The 23,776-nt window shown below is 40.5% G+C and overlaps 1 protein-coding gene across 1 annotated transcript in view; it reads left to right on the forward strand.

The window, feature by feature from the left end:
• Positions 1-23,776, forward strand: part of LOC124264737 (myosin-6-like) — a 50,931-nt gene that overhangs the window by 21,937 nt on the left and 5,218 nt on the right. Inside the window, 13 exon segments of the mRNA XM_046699508.1 lie at positions 8,676-8,765; positions 10,886-10,994; positions 11,372-11,487; positions 11,628-11,651; positions 12,401-12,461; positions 13,258-13,359; positions 16,523-16,584; positions 16,964-17,061; positions 17,297-17,367; positions 17,369-17,450; positions 18,648-18,751; positions 22,529-22,600; positions 23,133-23,222. Coding sequence (XP_046555464.1) covers positions 8,676-8,765; positions 10,886-10,994; positions 11,372-11,487; positions 11,628-11,651; positions 12,401-12,461; positions 13,258-13,359; positions 16,523-16,584; positions 16,964-17,061; positions 17,297-17,367; positions 17,369-17,450; positions 18,648-18,751; positions 22,529-22,600; positions 23,133-23,222 — 1,081 coding nt within the window.

Here is a 23,776-nt window from a genome sequence, read left to right on the forward strand (position 1 = left end):
TGTCATAGCATTGTGACGTCATCAAGTACATGACGTCATAGCATTGTCAGGGCATTGTACAAAATCTACTGTCAAAACGATATCTCCTAGGAGATATCGTTTGATCTCATACAAGCGATATCTCCTGTGGAACACAGTTTTGGATGATAAAAGAATATATGGATTGCAATCTTTGTTTCCTGTGATATCAGCTATAGATAATATAAGAATATATGGATTGCAATCTTTGTTTCCTGTGATATCAGCTATAGATAATATAAGAACATATGGATTGCAATGTTTGTTTCCTGTGATATCAGCTATAGATAATATAAGAATATATGGATTGCAATCTTTGTTTCCTGTGATATCAGCTATAGATAATATAAGAATATATGGATTGCAATCTTTGTTTCCTGTGATATCAGCTATAGATAATATAAGAATATATGGATTGCAATCTTTGTTTCCTGTGATATCAGCTATAGATAATATAAGAACATATGGATTGCAATGTTTGTTTCCTGTGATATCAGATATAGATAATATAAGAATATGTGGATTGCAATCTTTGTTTCTTGTGATATCAGATATAGATAATATAAGAATATATGGATTGCAATCTTTGTTTCCTGTGATATCAGCTATAGATAATATAAGAATATATGGATTGCAATCTTTGTTTCCTGTGATATCAGCTATAGATAATATAAGAATATATGGATTGCAATCTTTGTTTCCTGTGATATCAGCTATAGATAATATAAGAACATATGGATTGCAATGTTTGTTTCCTGTGATATCAGCTATAGATAATATAAGAACATATGGATTGCAATGTTTGTTTCCTGTGATATCAGCTATAGATAATATAAGAATATATGGATTGCAATCTTTGTTTCCTGTGATATCAGCTATAGATAATATAAGAATATATGGATTGCAATCTTTGTTTCCTGTGATATCAGCTATAGATAATATAAGAACATATGGATTGCAATGTTTGTTTCCTGTGATATCAGATATAGATAATATAAGAATATGTGGATTGCAATGTTTGTTTCCTGTGATATCAGCTATAGATAATATAAGAATATATGGATTGCAATCTTTGTTTCCTGTGATATCAGCTATAGATAATATAAGAATATATGGATTGCAATCTTTGTTTCCTGTGATATCAGCTATAGATAATATAAGAATATATGGATTGCAATCTTTGTTTCCTGTGATATCAGCTATAGATAATATAAGAATATATGGATTGCAATGTTTGTTTCCTGTGATATCAGCTATAGATAATATAAGAATATATGGATTGCAATGTTTGTTTCCTGTGATATCAGCTATAGATAATATAAGAATATATGGATTGCAATCTTTGTTTCCTGTGATATCAGATGTAGGTAATATAAGAATATATGGATTGCAATCTTTGTTTCCTGTGATATCAGTGTTTTAGTGAGTGAGTTTGATTTTACACCGCTTTTAGCAATATTCCAGCAATATCACGGCGGGGGACACCAGAAATGGGCTTCATACGACTTGTTTTAGAGTAGTTTGAGCACTGAATAAGGATATGATGATACATAGTGAACTGCTGTTATAATGAACTCAGGGAAACCAAAGTTTAGTTCATAATAACTGTTGTTCTACACATTTTATAAGCTAGTTCATTATAAACATAGTTTACTGTATTGATGAACAACATTTTGACATTCAGGAGTAATGTTTTGTGCTTCAATCATTTCACGAAATGACTAATTTCACGATGAAAGCCATTCCTAGATGTATACTTGGTATATGTCAGTTTTGTTTTACTCTGCTTTTAAAAAATGTGCTTCACATATGAATAATCAAAACCTCATTAGGCAACTACCCACCGTCCCGACTACTTCATATGGTTCATCTGTCATCAACTTTTTATTGTCTGGATACTAATGCTCTACATGTTACTGGACATTAATATGAGCACTGCCATGCAGGAGGGTGATGCACAGTTGGTTGACAGTATTCTCAGGACTGTACTCATGTGAAGCTGATGAGGATGTATATCTTAAATCAGTAGACTGTGTGAACCCGTTATAACACTAATTGCCAGATATTCCCCTTCATTAGTATAAGTCAAGGCCAAGATTCAGAGCGGTGTGTGGAAATATTTTGAATCCATTGCATCAGGCACAAAGACAAACACATTCAATTAATTCTTCATTTATTAGTCATGTGATCAAGCAGGTCCAGACAATGGGTTCCGGGGTCCAACGCTTTACCCACCTGTCCTGGGTATCCGGGTTACCCGTCCCAGCCCTGATATATATCATATTTGGCCCTTATATAGCCTGTATATCAAGACACAGCCTCACATCGGTCTGGTATCACCTGGTAGAGGTCTTATCAATCTTGTCACACTGACACGACTTGGGGCTTCAGGTCCTCAGTGGCAGTTGATATGAGAGTAGCTCCTGGCTCCACACAACATGGCCGCTATCTCCTTTTTATCAGCACGGCTTATACAAAACTTTAACATTAACATTTGTACCAACATAGGGTATGTCAGATTTATAATCTACAACACATTGGTATATATTAATATTTATTAAGTGTAACATAAAAGTTCCTTGGCCAGGTTTATGGGGTAGTTTTAATTACCACTCTCTATGGCTTTATGGAATGGTACTGCATGGTTATATTGTAAGTGGTAGATACTGGCTCACCTGTAATTTGGTGTAAACTCAAGTGTCTTGGTGAGTGGTCTGTAGGTAATTGTCTCAGTGTCCAGGAGCTGCTTGGTAGGAACTAATATGTAGTGTTTGGTCTCCTCTCTATATCTCTGGCTGGATTTGTACCTTCCATTAATCTTGACAGCCAGTAACCTCCATAGTGTCGATTGAGTAGCAGGGCATCCTTTACAGGTTTACAGTATTCACATTGGATTAACTACCTTCCAATATGTGCCCCTTGACCAACTTCTAGATGAGTCTGCAAGTAATGGTTAAGAGCACCCCGTAAAGACAGACAGTTTAGATGACAGTCCCTAGTTTGTTGTGTACATTACCAGGGAGTTTGGTCGCTCATATTACAGAAAACACAGACGAGGTATCATTACCTTGTAACTAATGTCAAAAAGGTATTAGTTTCATCAATATTTGAATATAGTATGTTGTGGAGACATACTCATATACTAAACTAAGGAAGGGGATAGTTCCACGATACACAAAAGTGATTACCATAATATATAAGTGCTATCAACAGCTGAATTGTATGTTTTCATACAAACAGATTTAACTCTTTGTGTATGGTTTTAATTAACACCCCTACCCTCCTATTGTCTGGAGTTCACCTGTACAGGCGTTTACCTATGTAGAAGTTTGGAGTTTATTGGCATATAATGTTTACCTGTATATTCTTGTATATAGAATTATACTGAAATATTAGCCTGAATTTACTCATATATCGGAGTTTACTTGTATAACAGTTTACCTGACTAAAGGAGTTTACCCATATATTCAACTTTGCCTATATAACAGTTTACCTGACTAAAGGAGTTTACCCATATATTCAACTTTGCCTATATAACAGTTTACCTGACTAAAGGAGTTTACCCATATATTCAACTTTGCCTATATAACAGTTTACCTGACTAAAGGAGTTTACCCATATATTCAACTTTGCCTATATAACAGTTTACCTGACTAAAGGAGTTTACCCATATATTCAACTTTGCCTATATAACAGTTTACCTGACTAAAGGAGTTTACCCATATATTCAACTTTGCCTATATAACAGTTTACCTGACTAAAGGAGTTTACCCATATATTCAACTTTGCCTATATAACAGTTTACCTGACTAAAGGAGTTTACCCATATATTCGACTTTGCCTATATAACAGTTTACCTGACTAAAGGAGTTTACCCATATATTCGACTTTGCCTATATAACAGTTTACCTGACTGAATGGAGTTTACCCATATATTCGACTTTGCCTATATAACAGTTTACCTGACTGAATGAGTTTACCCATATCTAATACTGAGAGAAACAAATAAAGGATCACAGGAATATTCAAGTGTTCCTTTAATATTTTCCAGTTTTCATCACCAGTTTCGAATAGCACTGTGGTGATGAAAACTGGAAAATACAAAAGGAACGCTTGAATATTCCTGTGATCCTTTATTTGTTTCTCTCGGTATATTTGACTTTAGCTGTATTATAGGGCTGTAACGATGCATCAAACTATCGATGGATTGCAATTGTTGAGTCTCCGAAAGCAATTAATCGATGATAGAAATGAAAAACTATCGATGCATCGATAGTATGTGTGACTATTGATAGTTTAGTAATTGACTTCCGTTGATAAATGTGCAGCACAAAATACAGGATGTTTGGGTGCAGACTTGCAGCTCCATTGAATTTATGTTCTAACTGTTTACTTGATCTGGGTTGTAAGTTTCTTGTATTAAAAGAGACTGAAACTACTTCAACTTGATATATATCATATAAACTATACATTCATTTGGGAAATGACTTCAAATGAGACATAGCACGGAGAGAAAAAACTATTGCAATAGTATTGCAATAGTTGGTCACAATAGACTATCGCTATCACAATAGTATGTTGCAATAGACTATCGCTATCGCAATAGTTGTTTCCTACTCAATAGTCACCCCTACTGTATCACAATTTACCTGACTGAAGGAGTTTACCTGTATAACAGTTTATACGACTGAAGGAGTTTACCTGTATAACAGTTTATACGACTGAAGGAGTTTACCTGTGTAACAGTTTATACGACTGAAGGAGTCTACCTGTGTAACAGTTTATTACGGCTAAAGGAGTCTACCTGTGTAACAGTTTATACGACTGAAGGAGTCTACCTGTGTAACAGTTTAAACGGCTGAAGGAGTTTACCTATATAACAGTTTATAGGACTGAAGGAGTTTACCTGTCTAACAGTTTATAGGACTGAAGGAGTTTACCTGTATAACAGTTTATATGACTGAAGGAGTCTACCTGTGTAACAGTTTATACGACTGAAGGAGTTTACCTGTGTAACAGTTTATACGACTGAAGGAGTTTACCTGTATAACAGTTTATAACAGTTTATAACGACTGAAGGAGTTTACCTGTATAACAGTTTATAACGACTGAAGGAGTTTACTGTATAACAGATGACTGAAGGAGTTTACCTGTATGTATAACAGTTTATAACAGTTTATATGACTGAAGGAGTTTACCTGTATAACAGTTTATACGACTGAAGGAGTTTACCTGTATAACAGTTTATACTGACTGAAGGAGTTTACCTGTATAACAGTTTATACGACTGAAGGAGTTTACCTGTGTAACAGTTTATACGACTGAAGGAGTTTACCTGTGTAACAGTTTATATGACTGAAGGAGTTTACCTGTATAACAGTTTATACTGACTGAAGGAGTTTACCTGTATAACAGTTTATATGACTGAAGGAGTTTACATGTATAACAGTTTATATATACGACTGAAGGAGATTTACCTGTATAACAGTTTATACGACTGAAGGAGTTTACCTGTATAACAGTTTATACACGACTGAAGGAGTTTACCTGTATAACAGTTTATACGACTGAAGGAGTTTACCTGTATAACATATAACAGTTTATAACGACTGAAGGAGTTTACCTGTATAACAGTTTATACGACTGAAGGAGTTTACCTGTATAACAGTTTATACGACTGAAGGAGTTTACCTGTATAACAGTTTATAATGACTGAAGGAGTTTACCTGTTTATAACAGTTTATACGACTAACAGCTTTATACGACTGAAGGAGTTTACCTGTGTAACAGTTTTATACGACTGAAGGAGTTTACCTGTATAACAGTTTATAACGACTGAAGGAGTTTACTTGTGTAACAGTTTATAACAGTTTATAACATATACGACTGAAGGAGTTTACCTGTGTAACAGTTTATACGACTGAAGGAGTTTACCTGTATAACAGTTTATACGACTGAAGGAGTTTACCTGTATAACAGTTTATACGACTGAAGGAGTTTACCTGTATAACAGTTTATACGACTGAAGGAGTTTACCTGTATAACAGTTTATACGACTGAAGGAGTTTACCTATATAACAGTTTATATGACTGAAGGAGTTTACCTGTATAACAGTTTATAACGACTGAAGGAGTTTACCTGTATAACAGTTTATACGACTGAAGGAGTTTACCTGTGTAACAGTTTATACGACTGAAGGAGTTTACCTGTATAACAGTTTATATGACTGAAGGAGTTTACATGTATAACAGTTTATATGACTGAAGGAGTTTACATGTATAACAGTTTATACGACTGAAGGAGTTTACCTGTATAACGGTTTATACGACTGAAGGAGTTTACCTGTATAACAGTTTATAACGACTGAAGGAGTTTACCTGTATAACAGTTTATACGACTGAAGGAGTTTAATGGAGTTTATACGACTGAAGAGTTTACCTGTGTAACAGTTTATGCGACTGAAGGAGTTTACCTGTATAGAATGTAATGGTGTATTGGAGTTTACCTGCTCATCAACCAGTATTTTCCATTAAACACAAAATCATGTGACATAGTTGGGTTTCTTCAGTGATAGTCATTTATCTTACCTAAAATAGCACTTTGTATCAAGAAATCTTCATCCTTATGATGTAATTATATGAGTGTTGACATAGCCTTGCAGTGGGGAATTAAGATGAGATGATTCAATGTCAAAACAGTGATATAATGTGTGTACAAATGTTTAATGCACCATGGTCATGGCTGACTGACTATACCTATGTACAAGGGTTAACCTGTCGATAAGTGATTACATGTACACTGCAGCTGGAGTTTACCTGTCTATCAAAGTTTTCCTGTATATAGGACTTAACTTGTGCATTAGAATTTATCTGTATATTGGAGTTTACCTGGGTTTTTGTAGTGTTCATGTTTATCGTTTACCTGTATATACCTGTATATAGGAGTTTACCTGTAAAGGTACAAATGATGACAGTGATTTTTCACACTCACTCATGCCCTCACTCAAGTCGTTCACGCTCTCAGCCACTCACTCACTCACACACTCACTCAAATGCCGACGTACTTAAGACACTGCAAGGTAACCATCTACCTTGCCTTCATGCCTCACAAATAATCCTCATTAAGAGACCTAATCCTAGAGTGGCAGATAGGATTAGCTACAATTCCTGCTTGCCAAGTGAGATCGGTCAGCCACAAAGGTTATACATTCATTTGGCCCTGTCTATAACCCACCATATATCACTAGGATTGGCAGCCATGAACATGAGTTACGAGGCGTTCAATACTGCAGCTGATTATCATATTTGTTATGATCTGAATGCCCTGACAGGCAGCGTTTACAACCCAGGTCTGTCAGACTTAGCATGGTGTAGACTTGCAGGAGGGAGACATGTTGGCTTCTTTATTCACTTATAATCATGGTTGATTCACTGCCAGATGAGAAGTTATAGCTGTGGGATGAGGTGAAGGCAACAATAGCAGCAGCAAACATGCAGCTGTCCATTCCACTGGCTTGTTGGAGCTACCCTGTGGGCAAGGTGTTGGGCTGTAGTGGGATCTCTTTCTCATCTGTCACAGTAGATCAGGTTCTTATGGTTGAACTTACAGGACACTGTGACAGTGACTGAAGAAGCTTCATGTCCTACAACATCACCGTTGGTGAAAAGTGTCAATAACAGGGACATTTCTTGTACACTTATGGTGCAGAGTAATAATGAGATCAGTCTGTGACCTCGAGGTGTAGGATTAACTGGATTATATGAATAACTAAACAATAACACCTGGATATATTTTACACAACTAAGACATGATGAACACCTGTTGGATGTGTAAACATCTTATAAAGGAACGACAGCGTCATCGGCGACAGTTACTCCACCATGTAGTGTAAGTGTATGGCAGAGATGGAGAGGCCATTATGTGTTCGTGCATACATGCATGAGAAAATCTCATCTCGACAAGCATCAAAGAGCAAACATGCACTGGTATAATTATACACTGCAATGGTACCTTGACATGTGCAACAGGTGACTTAGGACATCACGATCGCAAGAGGTTAAAGGAGGTTTTAGCTTTTTGTAAAATCATTTCATGAAGTCAAGATTTTACTATTTCTTGAAGCATTATTATGCCACCTTTTATAAGTTTACAAGTAGGCCTACATCCAAGATGTTTCTTGTGATATGAAAGCCATGACTAGACATGGAACCAGCTTCTGTTGTGTTCAAGATATTGATGTCCTCTGTTATCATTGTCCTTGCTATGGACTACAAGCTGCAGCTCAGCCCCAGTCAGGTGGTATCAATCTACACCACTTTCTGTCAACACAAGGAAGGATATGAGTCACTGTTTGTTTGGGTGTTTTGTTGTTTAACGCCACACTAAGCAATATTCCAGCTATGGCGGGGATCTGTAAATAATCAAGCCTGGACCAGACAATCCAGTGATCAACATCATGAGCATTGATCTGCACCAACTGGGATACTGATGTTGGTTGGTTGGTCAACCTTTTACGCCATCATGCAATGTCCATGAAGATGGAAGAAGGCTGACAGTATGAGAACAGGCTGCCATGGCATGAGCCTTATCATATTCAGTACTGTTCCTGTTTATACCAGTCCGCCCTTGCTGACCACAGATATGTTTGTATGTGCAGGTCGACACCAGCCTCGTCCCGGGCACACAGCAGTGGTGGTGGACGGATGAACAGGCCCAAGACTGCTGCCGCCGTCTTGTCTCGGACAGAGTGAGTACAATGTAGGGTCAGGGAGTCAAGCAGGTCATGTAGATAATATCATGCATCAGGGAAAACTTCAGTTTAACTAGTCACAAAACTGTTCAAGCTGTGACTGTGAGATGTTGGTGGGTCAGTCCCACCCTATCACCACACCCCCACCCCCACCTCTGACCACATGTATTGTTGTCCCCAGTTGTGACTATAAGATGTTGGTGGGTCAGTCCCACCTTCATCACCACCCCCACCCCCACCTCTGACCACATGTATTGTTGTCCCCAGTTGTGACTATAAGATGTTGGTGGGTCAGTCCCACCCTCATCACCACCCCCACCCCCACCTCTGACCACATGTATTGATATCCCTAGCTGTGACTGTAAGATGTTGGTGGGTCAGTCCCACCCTCATCACCACCCCCCACCCCCACCTCTGACCACATGTATTGTTGTCCCCAGTTGTGACTATAAGATGCTGGTGGGTCAGTCCCACCCACCATCACCACCCCCACCCCCACCTCTGACCACATGTATTGTTGTTGTCCGTAGCTGTGACTGTAAGATGTTGATGGGTCAGTCCCACCCTCATCACCACCCCCACCCCCACCTCTGACCACATGTATTGTTGTCCCCAGTTGTGACTATAAGATGCTGGTGGGTCAGTCCCACCCTATCACCACCACCACCCCCACCTCTGACCACATCTATTGTTGTCCGCAGCTGTGACTGTAAGATGTTGGTGGGTCAGTCCCACCCTCATCACCACCCCCCACCCCCCACCTCTGACCACATGTATTGTTGTCCCCAGCTGTGACTGTAAGATGTTGGTGGGTCAGTCCCACCTTCATCACCATCACCACCCCCACCTCTGACCACATGTATTGATGTCCCCAGCTGTGACTGTAAGATGTTGGTGGGTCAGTCCCACCTTCATCACCATCCCCACCCCCACCTCTGACCACATGTATTGATGTCCCCAGCTGTGACTGTAAGATGTTGGTGGGTCAGTCCCACCTTCATCACCACCCCCCCCACCACCCCCACCTCTGACCACATGTATTGTTGTCCCCAGTTGTGACTATAAGATGTTGGTGGGTCAGTCCCACCCTATCACCACCCTCACCCCCACCTCTGACCACATCTATTGTTGTCCCCAGCTGTGACTATAAGATGTTGGTGGGTCAGTCCCACCCTCATCACCACCCCCACCCCCACCTCTGACCACATGTATTGTTGTCCCCAGCTGTGACTGTAAGATGCTGGTGGGTCAGTCCCACCCTATCACCACCCCCACCCCCACCCCACCTCTGACCACATGTATTGTTGTCCCCAGCTGTGACTATAAGATGTTGGTGGGTCAGTCCCACCCCTCCACCCTCATCACCACCCCCACCCCCCCCCACCTCTGACCACATGTATTGTTGTCCCCAGTTGTGACTATAAGATGCTGGTGGGTCAGTCCCACCCTCATCACCACCCCCCACCCCCCACCTCTGACCACATGTATTGTTGTCCCCAGCTGTGACTGTAAGATGTTGGTGGGTCAGTCCCACCCCTATCACCACCCCCACCCCCACCTCTGACCACATGTATTGTTGTCCCCAGTTGTGACTATAAGATGTTGGTGGGTCAGTCCCACCCCCTCATCACCACCTCCCCCCCACCATCACCCCCACCTCTGACCACATCTATTGTTGTCCCCAGCTGTGACTGTAAGATGTTGGTGGGTCAGTCCCACCCTATCACCACCCTCACCCCCACCTCTGACCACATCTATTGTTGTCCCAGCTGTGACTGTAAGATGTTGGTGGGTCAGTCCCACCCTCATCACCACCCCCCCCCCCCCCACCTCTGACCACATGTATTGATGTCCCCAGCTGTGACTGTAAGATGTTGGTGGGTCAGTCCCACCTTCATCACCATCACCACCCCCACCTCTGACCACATGTATTGATGTCCCCAGCTGTGACTGTAAGATGTTGGTGGGTCAGTCCCACCCTCATCACCGCCCCCACCCCCACCTCTGACCACATGTATTGTTGTCCCCAGTTGTGACTATAAGATGCTGGTGGGTCAGTCCCACCCTCATCACCGACCCCGTCACCCACCTCTGACCACATCTATTGTTGTCTGCAGCTGTGACCGGGTGCTGCAGGTGGAGCAGGAGCCAACGCGGCGACACAACTTTGAGAACCATCTTCCCACCAAACGTAGCAAGCCTCCACCATGGCAGAAAAACATGGAGGTGAGAACACAGTCATCAGACTGGCTGTGGTCAGTGTTTATATGGATATCCTGGCTACCTTCAGGACTCGTTGCCTTGTGATGATTACCCTCATCAATTACTAGGGATTCACCACAGTATTTGGTGATGATTGACCACACAACTGAGTGACTAACACTGTGGCACTAACACTTTGGCACTGACTGACCTCATGTCTTTGTGGTGACTGACCACAAGATTTGTTTTGTCTTCAAATGGATTGATTTACATTAAAAGCATGTTACTTCTTTAAAACAATGAGATTTGCCAGCTCCTTGTTTATCTGTGTAGTATCTGTTGATCAACAAGCCTCCTTGGGTACTGATGTATTGTGCTGATGCCTCGCTGTGTATCTCCAGGCTCCCCTGGTGCCGTTTGTCGTGGGGCCAGGCTACATTCTGTCACGCAGCAAAAGCAAGTTTGCCGTCACACTCAAAGACGAGTTCTTCACCCCACCTCAAGATGAAAATCAAAAGTAGGTGTTCCTACCTTGCCATTGTTTTTATAATTATCAAACAGCAAAGAAAAGTTGTTGTTTTTGTTAATGCTTTGAAATGCTGTGCTCTGGAGAGACAAAGTGTGTCATGTCTGAAATGAAGTGTTTTGTGTTTTCAGAAAAAGGCAAGGGGATAATGAAAGGTCAGTAGATTTATAAGTCAATTCTAAATATATTACAGCATGTTTTGAAACTGTTCAGTGAAACAGATCAGCATTTGTTCTTAAACACATTCACCCCTCACCATCTCTACCACTTAATCCATGAAGATCCGGGTTAGAATATTGATCTTCAGTGCTTGTCATAAGAGGCGACTAACAGGATCGGGTGGTCAGGCTCGCTGACTTGGTTGACACATGTCATCGGTTCCCAATTGCGGAGATCGATGCTCATGCTGTTGATCACTGGATTGTCTGGTTACAGACCGCTGCCATATAACTTGAATATTGCTGAGTGCTGCATAAAATTAAACTCACTCACTCTCTACCACTGACCCATTCATCCCTACCAACTCATCCTCTGATGCCCAAACTCTCTGATTCTCTCACCCTCTCTACCACTGACCCATTCATCCCTACCAACTCATCCTCTGATGCCCAAACTCTCTGATTCTCTCACCCTCTCTACCACTGACCCATTCATCCCTACCATCTCATCCTCTGATGCCCAAACTCTCTGATTCTCTCATCATCTCTACCACTGACCCATTCACCTCCCGCTATCTCATCCTCTGATGGCCAGACTCTCTGATTGTCTCACCCTCTCTACCATTCAAACATTCACCTCCCACCATCTCATCCTCTGATGCCCAAACTCTCTGACTGCCTCATCCTCTCTACCACTCACCCTTTCATCCCTACCATCTCATCCTCTGATGCCCAAACTGTTCCAGGGACACCCTGATAGCCCAGCTCCACCAGCAGATATCGGACCTGACTCTGTACCTGGACCACTGACTCAGAGATCTCAACCACTGATGCCCAAACTCTCTGAGGGTCACCCTCTCTACCACTGACCCATTCATCCCTCACTCATCCTCTGATGACCAAACTCTGATTCTCTCTCCCACATGCTCTACCACTGACCCATTCACACACAAAGCAGACCAAACTCTCTGAATCTCTCACAGGCTCTACCACTTCTCATTCTCTCCATCTCTCCTCTATTCTCCCACATGCTGCACCACTCACACACACAAAGCAGACCAAACACAGGGTAATCTCCCACATGCTGCACCACTCACACACACAAAGCAGACCAAACACAGGGTAATCTTCCACATGCTGCACCACTCACACACACAAAGCAGACCAAACACAGGGTAATCTCCCACATGCTGCACCACTCACACACACAAAGCAGACCAAACACAGGGTAATCTCCCACATGCTGCACCACTCACACACACAAAGCAGACCAAACACAGGGTAATCTCCCACATGCTGCACCACTCACACACACAAAGCAGACCAAACACAGGGTAATCTCCCACATGCTGCACCACTCACACACACAAAGCAGACCAAACACAGGGTAATCTCCCACATGCTGCACCACTCACACACACAAAGCAGACCAAACACAGGGTAATCTCCCACATGCTGCACCACTCACACACACAAAGCAGACCAAACACAGGGTAATCTCCCACATGCTGCACCACTCACACACACAAAGCAGACCAAACACAGGGTAATCTCCCACATGCTGCACCACTCACACACACAAAGCAGACCAAACATAGGGTAATCTCCCACATGCTGCACCACTCATACACACAAAGCAGACCAAACACAGGGTAATCTCCCACATGCTGCACTACTCACACACACAAAGCAGACCAAACACAGGGTAATCTCCCACATGCTGCACCACTCACACACACAAAGCAGACCAAACACAGGGTAATCTCCCACATGCTGCACCATGCAGTCCTACATGTGTTCATTGTATGCTAATCCAGAAGTGTTTGGGTGTGAGCATCTCAGTTTCGGGAAGGACACTAAACATTTGTCCATTTAAAAGTTTAATGGGTAAACGGGTAGACTAAGGAAGAATGTATTACAACATGGCTTGCTGAAAAGATCGGAAATATTGTTGATTGGAAGAATTATTAATGATTATAGATATGAAAATTGTGTCACCAATGATATCATACATAAACTATTACAATGAAATAAACTTTTGATTTACTCACACAATACACAAAGGCATGCATTTATTTATGGGCAACTCATGCCATTTTATTAGTAGTCTATGCATAAATACGTAACCACTCCACAGTGATGTGAAATATGTTGATTTCTTGATTTTTGTCATTATTTATACCAAAGTTACTTCTCTGATATTTTTTGACTAAACTGATTAATATTTAGTGTATGATTATCAGTCTCCATGATCTGTATGGATAGCCAACCTAACTGGTGACATGTCTTCAACATAAACATCACTGATACCTAACATGAAATGCTTCTTGAATGATTTACTTCCATGTATGAGTTGAATGATTTACTTTCATGTATGACTTGAATGATTTACTTTCATGTATGACTTGAATGATTTACTTTCATGTATGACTTGAATGATTTACTTTCATGTGTGACTTGAATGATTTACTTTCATGTATGAGTTGAATGATTTACTTTCATGTATGACTTGAATGATTTACTTTCATGTATGAGTTGAATGATTTACTTTCATGTATGACTTGAATGATTTACTTTCATGTATGAGTTGAATGATTTACTTTCATGTATGACTTGAATGATTTACTTTCATGTATGACTTGAATGATTTACTTTCATGTATGAGTTGAATGATTTACTTTCATGTATGACTTGAATGATTTACTTTCATGTATGACTTGAATGATTTACTTTCATGTATGACTTGAATGATTTACTTTCATGTATGACTTGAATGATTTACTTTCATGACTTGAATGACTTTCATGAATGACTTGAATGATTTACTTTCATGTATGACTTGAATGATTTACTTTCATGTATGACTTGAATGATTTACTTTCATGTATGACTTGAATGATTTACTTTCATGTATGACTTGTATGACTTGACTGATTTACTTTCATGTATGACTTGAATGATTTACTTTCATGTATGACTTGAATGATTTACTTTCATGTGTGACTTGATGATTTACTTTCATGTATGACTTTGATTTACTTTCATGTATGATTTGATTTTCTTTCATGTATGACTTGAATGATTTACTTTCATGTATGACTTGAATGATTTACTTTCATGTATGACTTGAATGATTTACTTTCATGTATGACTTGACTGATTTACTTTCATGTATGACTTGACTGATTTACTTTCATGTATGACTTGAATGATTTACTTTCATGTATGACTTGAATGATTTACTTTCATGTATGACTTGAATGATTTACTTTCATGTATGACTTGAATGATTTACTTTCATGTATGACTTGAATGATTTACTTTCATGTGTGACTTGAATGATTTACTTTCATGTATGACTTGAATGATTTACTTTCATGTATGACTTGAATGATTTACTTTCATGTATGACTTGAATGATTTACTTTCATGTATGACTTGAATGATTTACTTTCATGTATGACTTGAATGATTTACTTTCATGTATGACTTGAATGATTTACTTTCATGTATGACTTGAATGATTTACTTTCATGTATGACTTGAATGATTTACTTTCATGTATGACTTGAATGATTTACTTTCATGTATGACTTGAATGATTTACTTTCATGTATGACTTGAATGATTTACTATCATGTGTATGACTTGAATGATTTACTTTCATGTATGACTTGAATGATTTACTTTCATGTATGACTTGACTGATTTACTTTCATGTATGACTTGACTGATTTACTTTCATGTATGACTTGACTGATTTACTTTCATGTATGACTTGACTGATTTACTTTCATGTATGACTTGACTGATTTACTTTCATGTATGACTTGACTGATTTACTTTCATGTATGACTTGACTGATTTACTTTCATGTATGACTTGAATGATTTACTTTCATGTATGACTTGACTGATTTACTTTCTATGATTTACTTTCATGTATGACTTGAATGATTTACTTTCATGTATGACTTGAATGATTTACTTTCATGTATGACTTGAATGATTTACTTTCATGTATGAATTGAATGATTTACTTTCATGTATGACTTGAATGATTTACTTTCATGTATGACTTGAATGATTTACTTTCATGTATGACTTGAATGATTTACTTTCATGTATGACTTGAATGATTTACTTTCATGTATGACTTGAATGATTTACTTTCATGTATGACTTGAATGATTTACTTTCATGTATGACTTGAATGATTTACTTTCATGTATGACTTGACTGATTTACTATCATGTATGACTTGAATGAATGATTTACTTTCATGTATGACTTGAATGATTTACTTTCATGTATGAATTGAATGATTTACTTTCATGTATGACTTGAATGATTTACTTTCATGTATGACTTGAATGAGTTACTTTCATGTATGACTTGAATGATTTACTTTCATGTATGACTTGAATGATTTACTTTCATGTATGACTTGAATGTTAGTGAATTGCACCACTGTTTTTCAATGTTATATGTGTGTTTGGTGACCCATGACAGTGTGTGATCTCAGACATTTTCTTACCTGTGACAGTGTGTGACCTGTGACTATGTGACCTGTGACAGTGTGTGAGCTGAGACAGTGTTTGACCTGTAGCATTTGTGTGAGCTGAGGCAGTGTGTGACCTGTGACATTGTGTGAACTATGACAGTGTTTGACCTGTGGCATTTGTGTGAGCTGAGGCAGTGTGTGACCTGTGACATTGTGTGAGCTGTGACAGTGTTTGACCTGTGGCAGTGTGTGACACATGACTATGTGACCTGTAGCAGTGTGTGAGCTGAGAAGCTGAGGCAAGCCTTTGACCTGTGACAGTGTTTGACCTCTGACCGTGTGTGATCTGTAACCATGTGTTGCAGGCTGAGGAGTTCATGCGTGACAAGATGGATGAGCTGCACAATCAACACCAGGACTATGTCAGGTACACATGTACTGCCAACCCAACACTGTTTATTGAGTTTATTGTTGTTTAATCTGGGATACAGTGGCTTGAGATACTGATGATTTTCATGTACCCAATTGCCTTGTAAACCTTACTAAACCAGACTGCACCCAAGATTCTTGACTGCAATCATGGGACGGAGGATCAGTTATCATATATTCGACTCTCCCCAAATACAGAATAACTGTTTGCTCATATCATCTGCATGTCTGGAAAGCTTTTCTCATTTAAATGTGCTTTGTATTAGGCATTTCCTGTATTTGGAGACTTGATGGAAATGGGATCATTATTATTACACTATTATTCAGTTTGTGTTACCAGTTCTTTGTAAAGTTAATGGTAAATACACATGTTTCAGGGACTTGGAGGAACAGAACCAGGCCCAGATGGAGCACCAGAAACAGCAGCTGGAGGCTGAGGCTGGGCAGTTCCGGGAGGCAGCAGAGTCTCAGATCAGTATGTACACATCACCTCTGGATCAGACAGAATGGCCACGGCAGCATATCTACCATTATATTACACTTCCTTACTAGATAAGCTTATTTAATTTGCTGAAGCAGTACTTGATCTAAAGCCTTGTGTCACATACAGTAGTGGTCTGCTGTCTGGCATCGTGTTCTAGTGTATAACTTGGAGACACAGATATACTGGCTTTCTGGGCAGTGTCAGATGATGTACTGTTCTATTACAGCTCGCATGACAAAGGAGATAGAGTTCCTCCAAGGAGCATTTGAGTCTTACAAGAGTACACTACACCGAGAGACTTGACGACAAGTGGAGGATGAAGGAGGATGAGTTGAGGCACAAGTACGAGGAGGACAAGCAGACCATGATGCATGACATGAGTGAGTTGAGGGGGAGTTTGGTGTCAGGAGTGAGTTGAGGGGAGTTTGGTGTCAGGAGTGAGTTGAGGGGGAGTTTGGTGTCAGGAGTGAGTTGAGGGGAGTTTGGTGTCAGGAGTGAGTGTGGAGGGGAGTTTGGTGTCAGGAGGGTGAGTGTGAGGGAGTTTGGTGTCAGGAGTGAGTGTGAGGGGAGTTTGGTGTCAGGAGTGGAGTGAGGGGAGTGAGTTGAGGGGAGTTTGGTGTCAGGGGTGAGTTGAGGGGAGTTTGGTGTCAGGGGAGTGAGTTGAGAGGGGAGTTTGGTGTCAGGGAGTGAGTTGAGGGAGTTTGGTGTCTGGAGTGAGTTGAGGGGAGTTTGGTGTCAGGAGGAGTGTCAGTGAGCTGAGGGGGAGTTTGGGTTTGAGTGTCAGGAGTGAGTTGAGGGGAGTTTGGTGTCAGGGTGAGGTGTGAGGGGGAGTTTGGTGTCAGGAGAGTGGTGAGGGGGAGTTTGGTGTCAGGGAGTGAGTTGAGGGGAGTTTGGTGTCAGGGGTGAGGGGGAGTTTGGTGTCAGGGAGTGAGCTGAGGGGGAGTGGTTGGGTGTGAGGAGTTTGGTGAGTGAGGGAGTTTGGTGTGAGTTGAGGAGAGTTGTTGTGAGGGGAGTTTGGTGTGAGGAGAGTGCTGGAGGGGAGTTTGGTGTCAGGAGTGAGCTGAGGGGAGTTTGGTGTCAGGGAGAGAGAGTTGGAGGGGAGTTTGGTGTCAGGTGTGGGGTTTGGTGTGAGGGAGTTTGGTGTCAGGAGTGAGAGGAGAGGGAGTTTGGGTCAGGTCAGGAGAGTGTGTTGGGGAGTTTGGTGTCTGGGAGGAGCTGAGGGGGAGTGGTGTCAGGAGTGAGCTGGAGGGGAGTTTGGTGTCAGGAGGAGGAGGAGGGGAGTTTGGTGTCAGGAGAGTTGAGGAGTGAGTTTGGTGTCAGGGGAGTGTGGAGGAGTTTGGTGGGGGGAGTTTGGTGTCAGGAGTGAGTTTAGTGTCAGGAGAGTGTGTGGGGAGTTTAGTGTCAGGAGAGTGTGGAGGGGAGTGAGGAGAGTTTGGTGTCAGGGTGAGTCAGTGGGTCAGTAAATTGTTTTCAAGGTGAATCATTCATCTGTTGTTTAAGTATCACCTGACCCCAATGAACAAGCCATGGAAATACGGTTAAGAACATTTATGACAGAGATACTTTCTACTTTCCAGAAACAAAGATGATCCATGAGAAGAATGTTGATCGAGTGGCCATGATGAAGGATGCACACAAGCAAATTGAGGTGCTTAGGAAGGAGCACAAGAAGGAGTTGGATGTGAGTACACAAACTCGGACACAGAGCTGTCAGTTACTTTCTGGACCCTGGGGGAGCCACACTCAGTAATATTCCAGCTCTAGCACTGCTATAAGGTCAGGTCACATTGTCACACACAGCCAGGTCACATTGTCACACACAGCCAGGTCACACTGACCACTTGATCAGCATTAGTGTTTTACAAGTACAAGGTTCTGGTCACCCATTCAGCCTGGAGTCCCCATGTGAATCTAACTCAAGGAAGGTGACAGTTTATGTATAGTTAATGATATTGAATACACCTATTGAATGACTTGGAGTGGACATGGACTAATGAAGGGATCTTTGTTCAACAGGCCTGGTTGTATTGAAATATTCTATAAGCCAACATATCGGAGGTGGAGAGACAATATTACCAGATATGATGAGTCTTCATTATTGTCATATAGTCATGCAAACCACTGAACTCTTTTTATTAGAAAATATAAAGTTGGTTCTTGTGCACTTTAGACATGGTAATGTCTTTTTAAATTCTTTATTCCAAAAACTTATTCATTAGACCTGGAATAAAATTATTGTGTCATAAACTGTAGTTCCTGATAAGCTGTATGTTGGTGTAAAGTATGAAAGTCACCATAAAGTGACATATGCAGGGAGAAAAGTAAATACTGGCTTAACAACACTGTGTGTACAGTCTGTTTGACTAGAAAGTGTCCCCATGAACTGCTAAATATATCAGTTTAGAAAGGTAGTTGATACATAGAATAGACAGGTGCATCTGATGCACGGGCATTTTGTGATAACTGCTATGTGCTGATGACGAAATGAAGTTCACTGTACAGGCAAAAAAGTTGATAATTAAAGTGTATGATTTCATGCGCGCTGAGGCAGAACGGGGGAGCCCGTTTTATGCCATCGACAGGTATAAGAAAAGTGCTTCCAAGGCATTCTGAGTTTCTACATAGGCATTGACACATATAATGCAGCAGAGAGACAGTGTTGTCGACACACAACGCATGTAGGGGGCATGTCAAAAGCATCAAAGGTTAATAAATTAGACAATTTCCAGAATACCCAGGTCAGACAGGCCATCACCAAACTGTACTCAGAAAACAAATATATGTTATTAAAAGTATTACAGAAACCCCTTGAACACCAATACAATTTGTCAGTAACGAAATACATACTATGGCAACGCATACATTCTTTCGGGTATAGGTACAAAAAATATAGCAGGAAAGAACAGGAGAATATTGGGTGAACGATCAGATATTGTACGTTGGAGAAATCATTTTCTCAGGGCTTTCCAGAAAAAAATGGATGTTGGGTATGACCCGTGAATCTCAACGAGACTTGGGTAAATGCGTCTCATACCGCCAGCAGTCTATGGGTACCTGGAGGAAACTGCAGCTGGGGAAGGGGGAAAGATTGATTATTCTTCTTGCTGGATGCGCCAGCCAGGGCTTCCTACCTGGTTGTGATCTGGTGTTCAGAGCCAAGGCCAAAGACAATAGAAACTACCATACAGAGATGATGGGAACGGTTTCTTCGAGTGGATTCAAAATAAGTTAGTTCCAGCTTTGCCAAATAAGTCCCTTATACAAAGTTTTAGTCACGGACAATGTGCCATACCACAGCTTGCAGGATCCAAACAGCAAAACTCTGACGTCTAACAATCGTAAGGGCGATATGATTGCTTGGCTTAAAAAATTCAACATCCTGTATCCGTTGAAAGCAACGAAGCCTCAGCTGTATGAAATCATCAAAACCCACAAACAAGGACCCCGTATACAAAGTAGACACTTACATTAAGAGTAAAGGTCATGAAATATTGCGGCTACCACCATATCATTGTGACCTAAATCCAATCGAGATGATATGGGCCTGGGGTATTCTAAAAGGTGACGTCGGAAGATCAAATACCACGTTTAAATTACATGACGTTGAGGCCTTCGTGACCTACTCACTGGGTAAAATCACTGTGTGGCACTAAGGTTGTCAATGAAATTGCAAGCAGGTTACTGGCAGGTTACTGGTCCAACAGGCAACTGTCGCTACGCTTGTTATTTCCATCAGCTCTGACTGTGATGCCACGGATGACGAAGTCATTGAGAATAGATTTTGAGATGTAATTTAAATGGTTAATCATGATGTCAATTAATGTTTTATTTCAGGTTTGTAATGACCAAGTTTGTTTGTACATGTTCATTTATGCTTGAATTTGGGGATAAGATACAATGAGGAATTCTGCACACAATACTAGACATATTTATATCCAGAATAGTGAATACCAGTCTGTAAGGATGCGCAGGGTGGGGTGTGCAATTATGCTTGGGTGTGCACTAAACTGAAGAAACTATTGTATCTGAAGACCAGCTGTGTTTGTTTGTCAGACTTATGATATTCTTATTCCGCAATGACCAAAATTTGCAGAAGGTAAACAGTATGTGTGTAATGTTCGCTCTGTAACAATGTCACTCTTCAACTGGGCAATCTCCACAACTGGAGTCAGCTTCTCAGGGAAGCCATTGTTAATGAAACCTTCATTTTGTAGGCGTTGAAATCTACCACTTCGTCAACATCTCCGGTTTGTCAACAGAGCGTGTGTGTTGGTACTAACAACCTGCCGTGTAGACTAATACATAGTTCACACACGTATGTGTGTGTGTGTGTAACATCAGGCTGATGAAGAAACCTAACATGTGATATGTCAGTCTACAGCCTCACACTAGTGTAGCAGATATATACTGTCTTCACCTGAAGCAAGGGACTGTATTTAAGAGACTGTAATGGCCGATACAATGACTTTTCAGTCTCAGTCATGTAATGTGTGTTTCCTGTGACAGATGACAGATGTGTCAGAAGTGTCAGATTAATTGGGCTAGGCTGATGTTTCTGTTCAGTGTAGAGCTCTCAAATAATGAAGTTAGCATAGATATATACTGCAGGTTCTAATAAGTTTGAAATAATATACACTCTCCTCATCATGATAATAGTGTTTAACACATTATTTTAGAACAACATGACCGACTTTTATCTAGGACAAAACAAAAATGAAGGATGTCCGTATGCAGTTTATCTTATTGTGTGGTCACTTTTAAAAATTAATTTAATTTGTTTTAATGTTTTTCATATTGACCAGATCCACTAGAAAGCTGATCGATATTCCTTATGATCGTATTATTATCAGTATGATCTCAGATATACTATGAACTTAAACAAGGGTACTTCACAAGTTGATAAACATAAAAGATTCTTTATAAGGTGTTCAAATTGCAAAATATATCAGTAAATTTGAAAAGTTTGAAATTTGCCTTTTCTAGTAAGGATTGAAGCACCTGTGTTATCCTACCTCATCCAAATGTTGTCTTGTGAGATATGTCTGCCTTTGTGTTGTATAAGTCGACTGATAGATAGTGGTAAGTAGGAATCTGTCGTCAGAGTTAGTGTTCTGTTTTCCAGTGATCAGAAGTCTCACAATGTGTTTTGTGACCCACACCTACTAACACTCTATAACATGACAGTCTAGTGTGACAGCAAGACAGTGCCATCAAGTTGACACATATATTCATGCTCCTCTGTGCAGCTTGCTCATCCACTTGACAAAATTCAGAGTATGAATAAACATCTAAAACATAATCAATTAAACATGATGTATCGTGGATCAGCTGATACTTTCTTAGTGGATAAGGTTTAAACAACTTTCTCTCAAAGTTTATAAATTTATTGATTCAAGAAGAACAATTGGACCAGAAACTATTTATGGAAATGAATACACACATTGATTTATTTCTGTAGGCGCTGGTGAGGAGATTCTCCAACGCTGCAGCAGACATTGAGAGACTGAAGAAAACAATGGCTGAACTTGAGGTACTGTAGGGTCTGGGATACAGGGGGACTTGGTACATCTTTAGACATAGTCCTCTGTCTGTATAGATGGAGGTTACCTCTACATTCACCCTCACTAATTTCAACAGATATGGTCACATTTTTTTAATATTGTACAAACTGCAGCTCTTCATTTTGAGACGTATGTTTGTAATTATTAAAAGCCACCAACAATGATTTGAGGAGATGTACTTCTGTAAATATTAGCTTCTACCATGTGGTGAATGTCAAGCTGTTTCAGTCAGTAGAAGGTATTATGATTTGAAACATCTTATTCACCAGTCAGAATGTAGTATTTTCAAATTTATGTATAATTTTAAGCTTTAGCTTGAGGAAGGTATGTTTTCATTAGATACATAATGCCAGCTTTGGAAATGAGAACTGGCAAAATATCAAATTTTGAATCATTGTATTATTGAACTGGACATTCCTGCAGTTATCTACCTGATATCATGAGTTGACTGTAACAAGGTTGTAGTGATGCAAGTGTTCAAGTATAGTTCCAATACTGCAGGAGACAAAGGCTGACTTGGAACAAGTGACCACTCGCTACAATGAAACCTGCCAGCAACTCACCAGCACTACACGTCTGCTCACAGACACGGTAAGTCAAACGCACAGCACTACACACCTGCTCACAGACATGGTATGTCAAACACACAGCACTACACGTCTGCTCACAGACATGATAAGCCAAACACACAGCACTACACATCTGCTCACAGACACATTGAGTCAAAACACAGCACAACACGTCTGCTCACACACATGATAAGCCAAACACACAGCACTACACATCTGCTCACAGACACATTGAGTCAAACACACAGCACTACATGTCTGCTCACAGACACATTGAGTCAAACACACAGCACTACATGTCTGCTCACAGACACATTGAGTCAAACACACAGCACAACACGTCTGCTCACAGACATGTAAGTCAAACCCACAGCACTACATGTCTGCTCACAGACACATTGAGTCAAACACACAGCACTACATGTCTGCTCACAGACACATTGAGTCAAAAACACAGCACTACATGTCTGCTCACAGACATGGTGAGTCAAAACACAGCACAACACGTCTGCTCACAGACATGGTGAGTCAAACACACAGCACTACACGTCTGCTCACAGACACGGTAAGTCAAAG

The sequence above is a fragment of the Haliotis rubra genome, unplaced genomic scaffold (assembly GCF_003918875.1).
Source record: "Haliotis rubra isolate DU_JTF1 unplaced genomic scaffold, ASM391887v1 Scf94, whole genome shotgun sequence".
Taxonomy (NCBI): Eukaryota; Metazoa; Mollusca; class Gastropoda; order Lepetellida; family Haliotidae; genus Haliotis; species Haliotis rubra.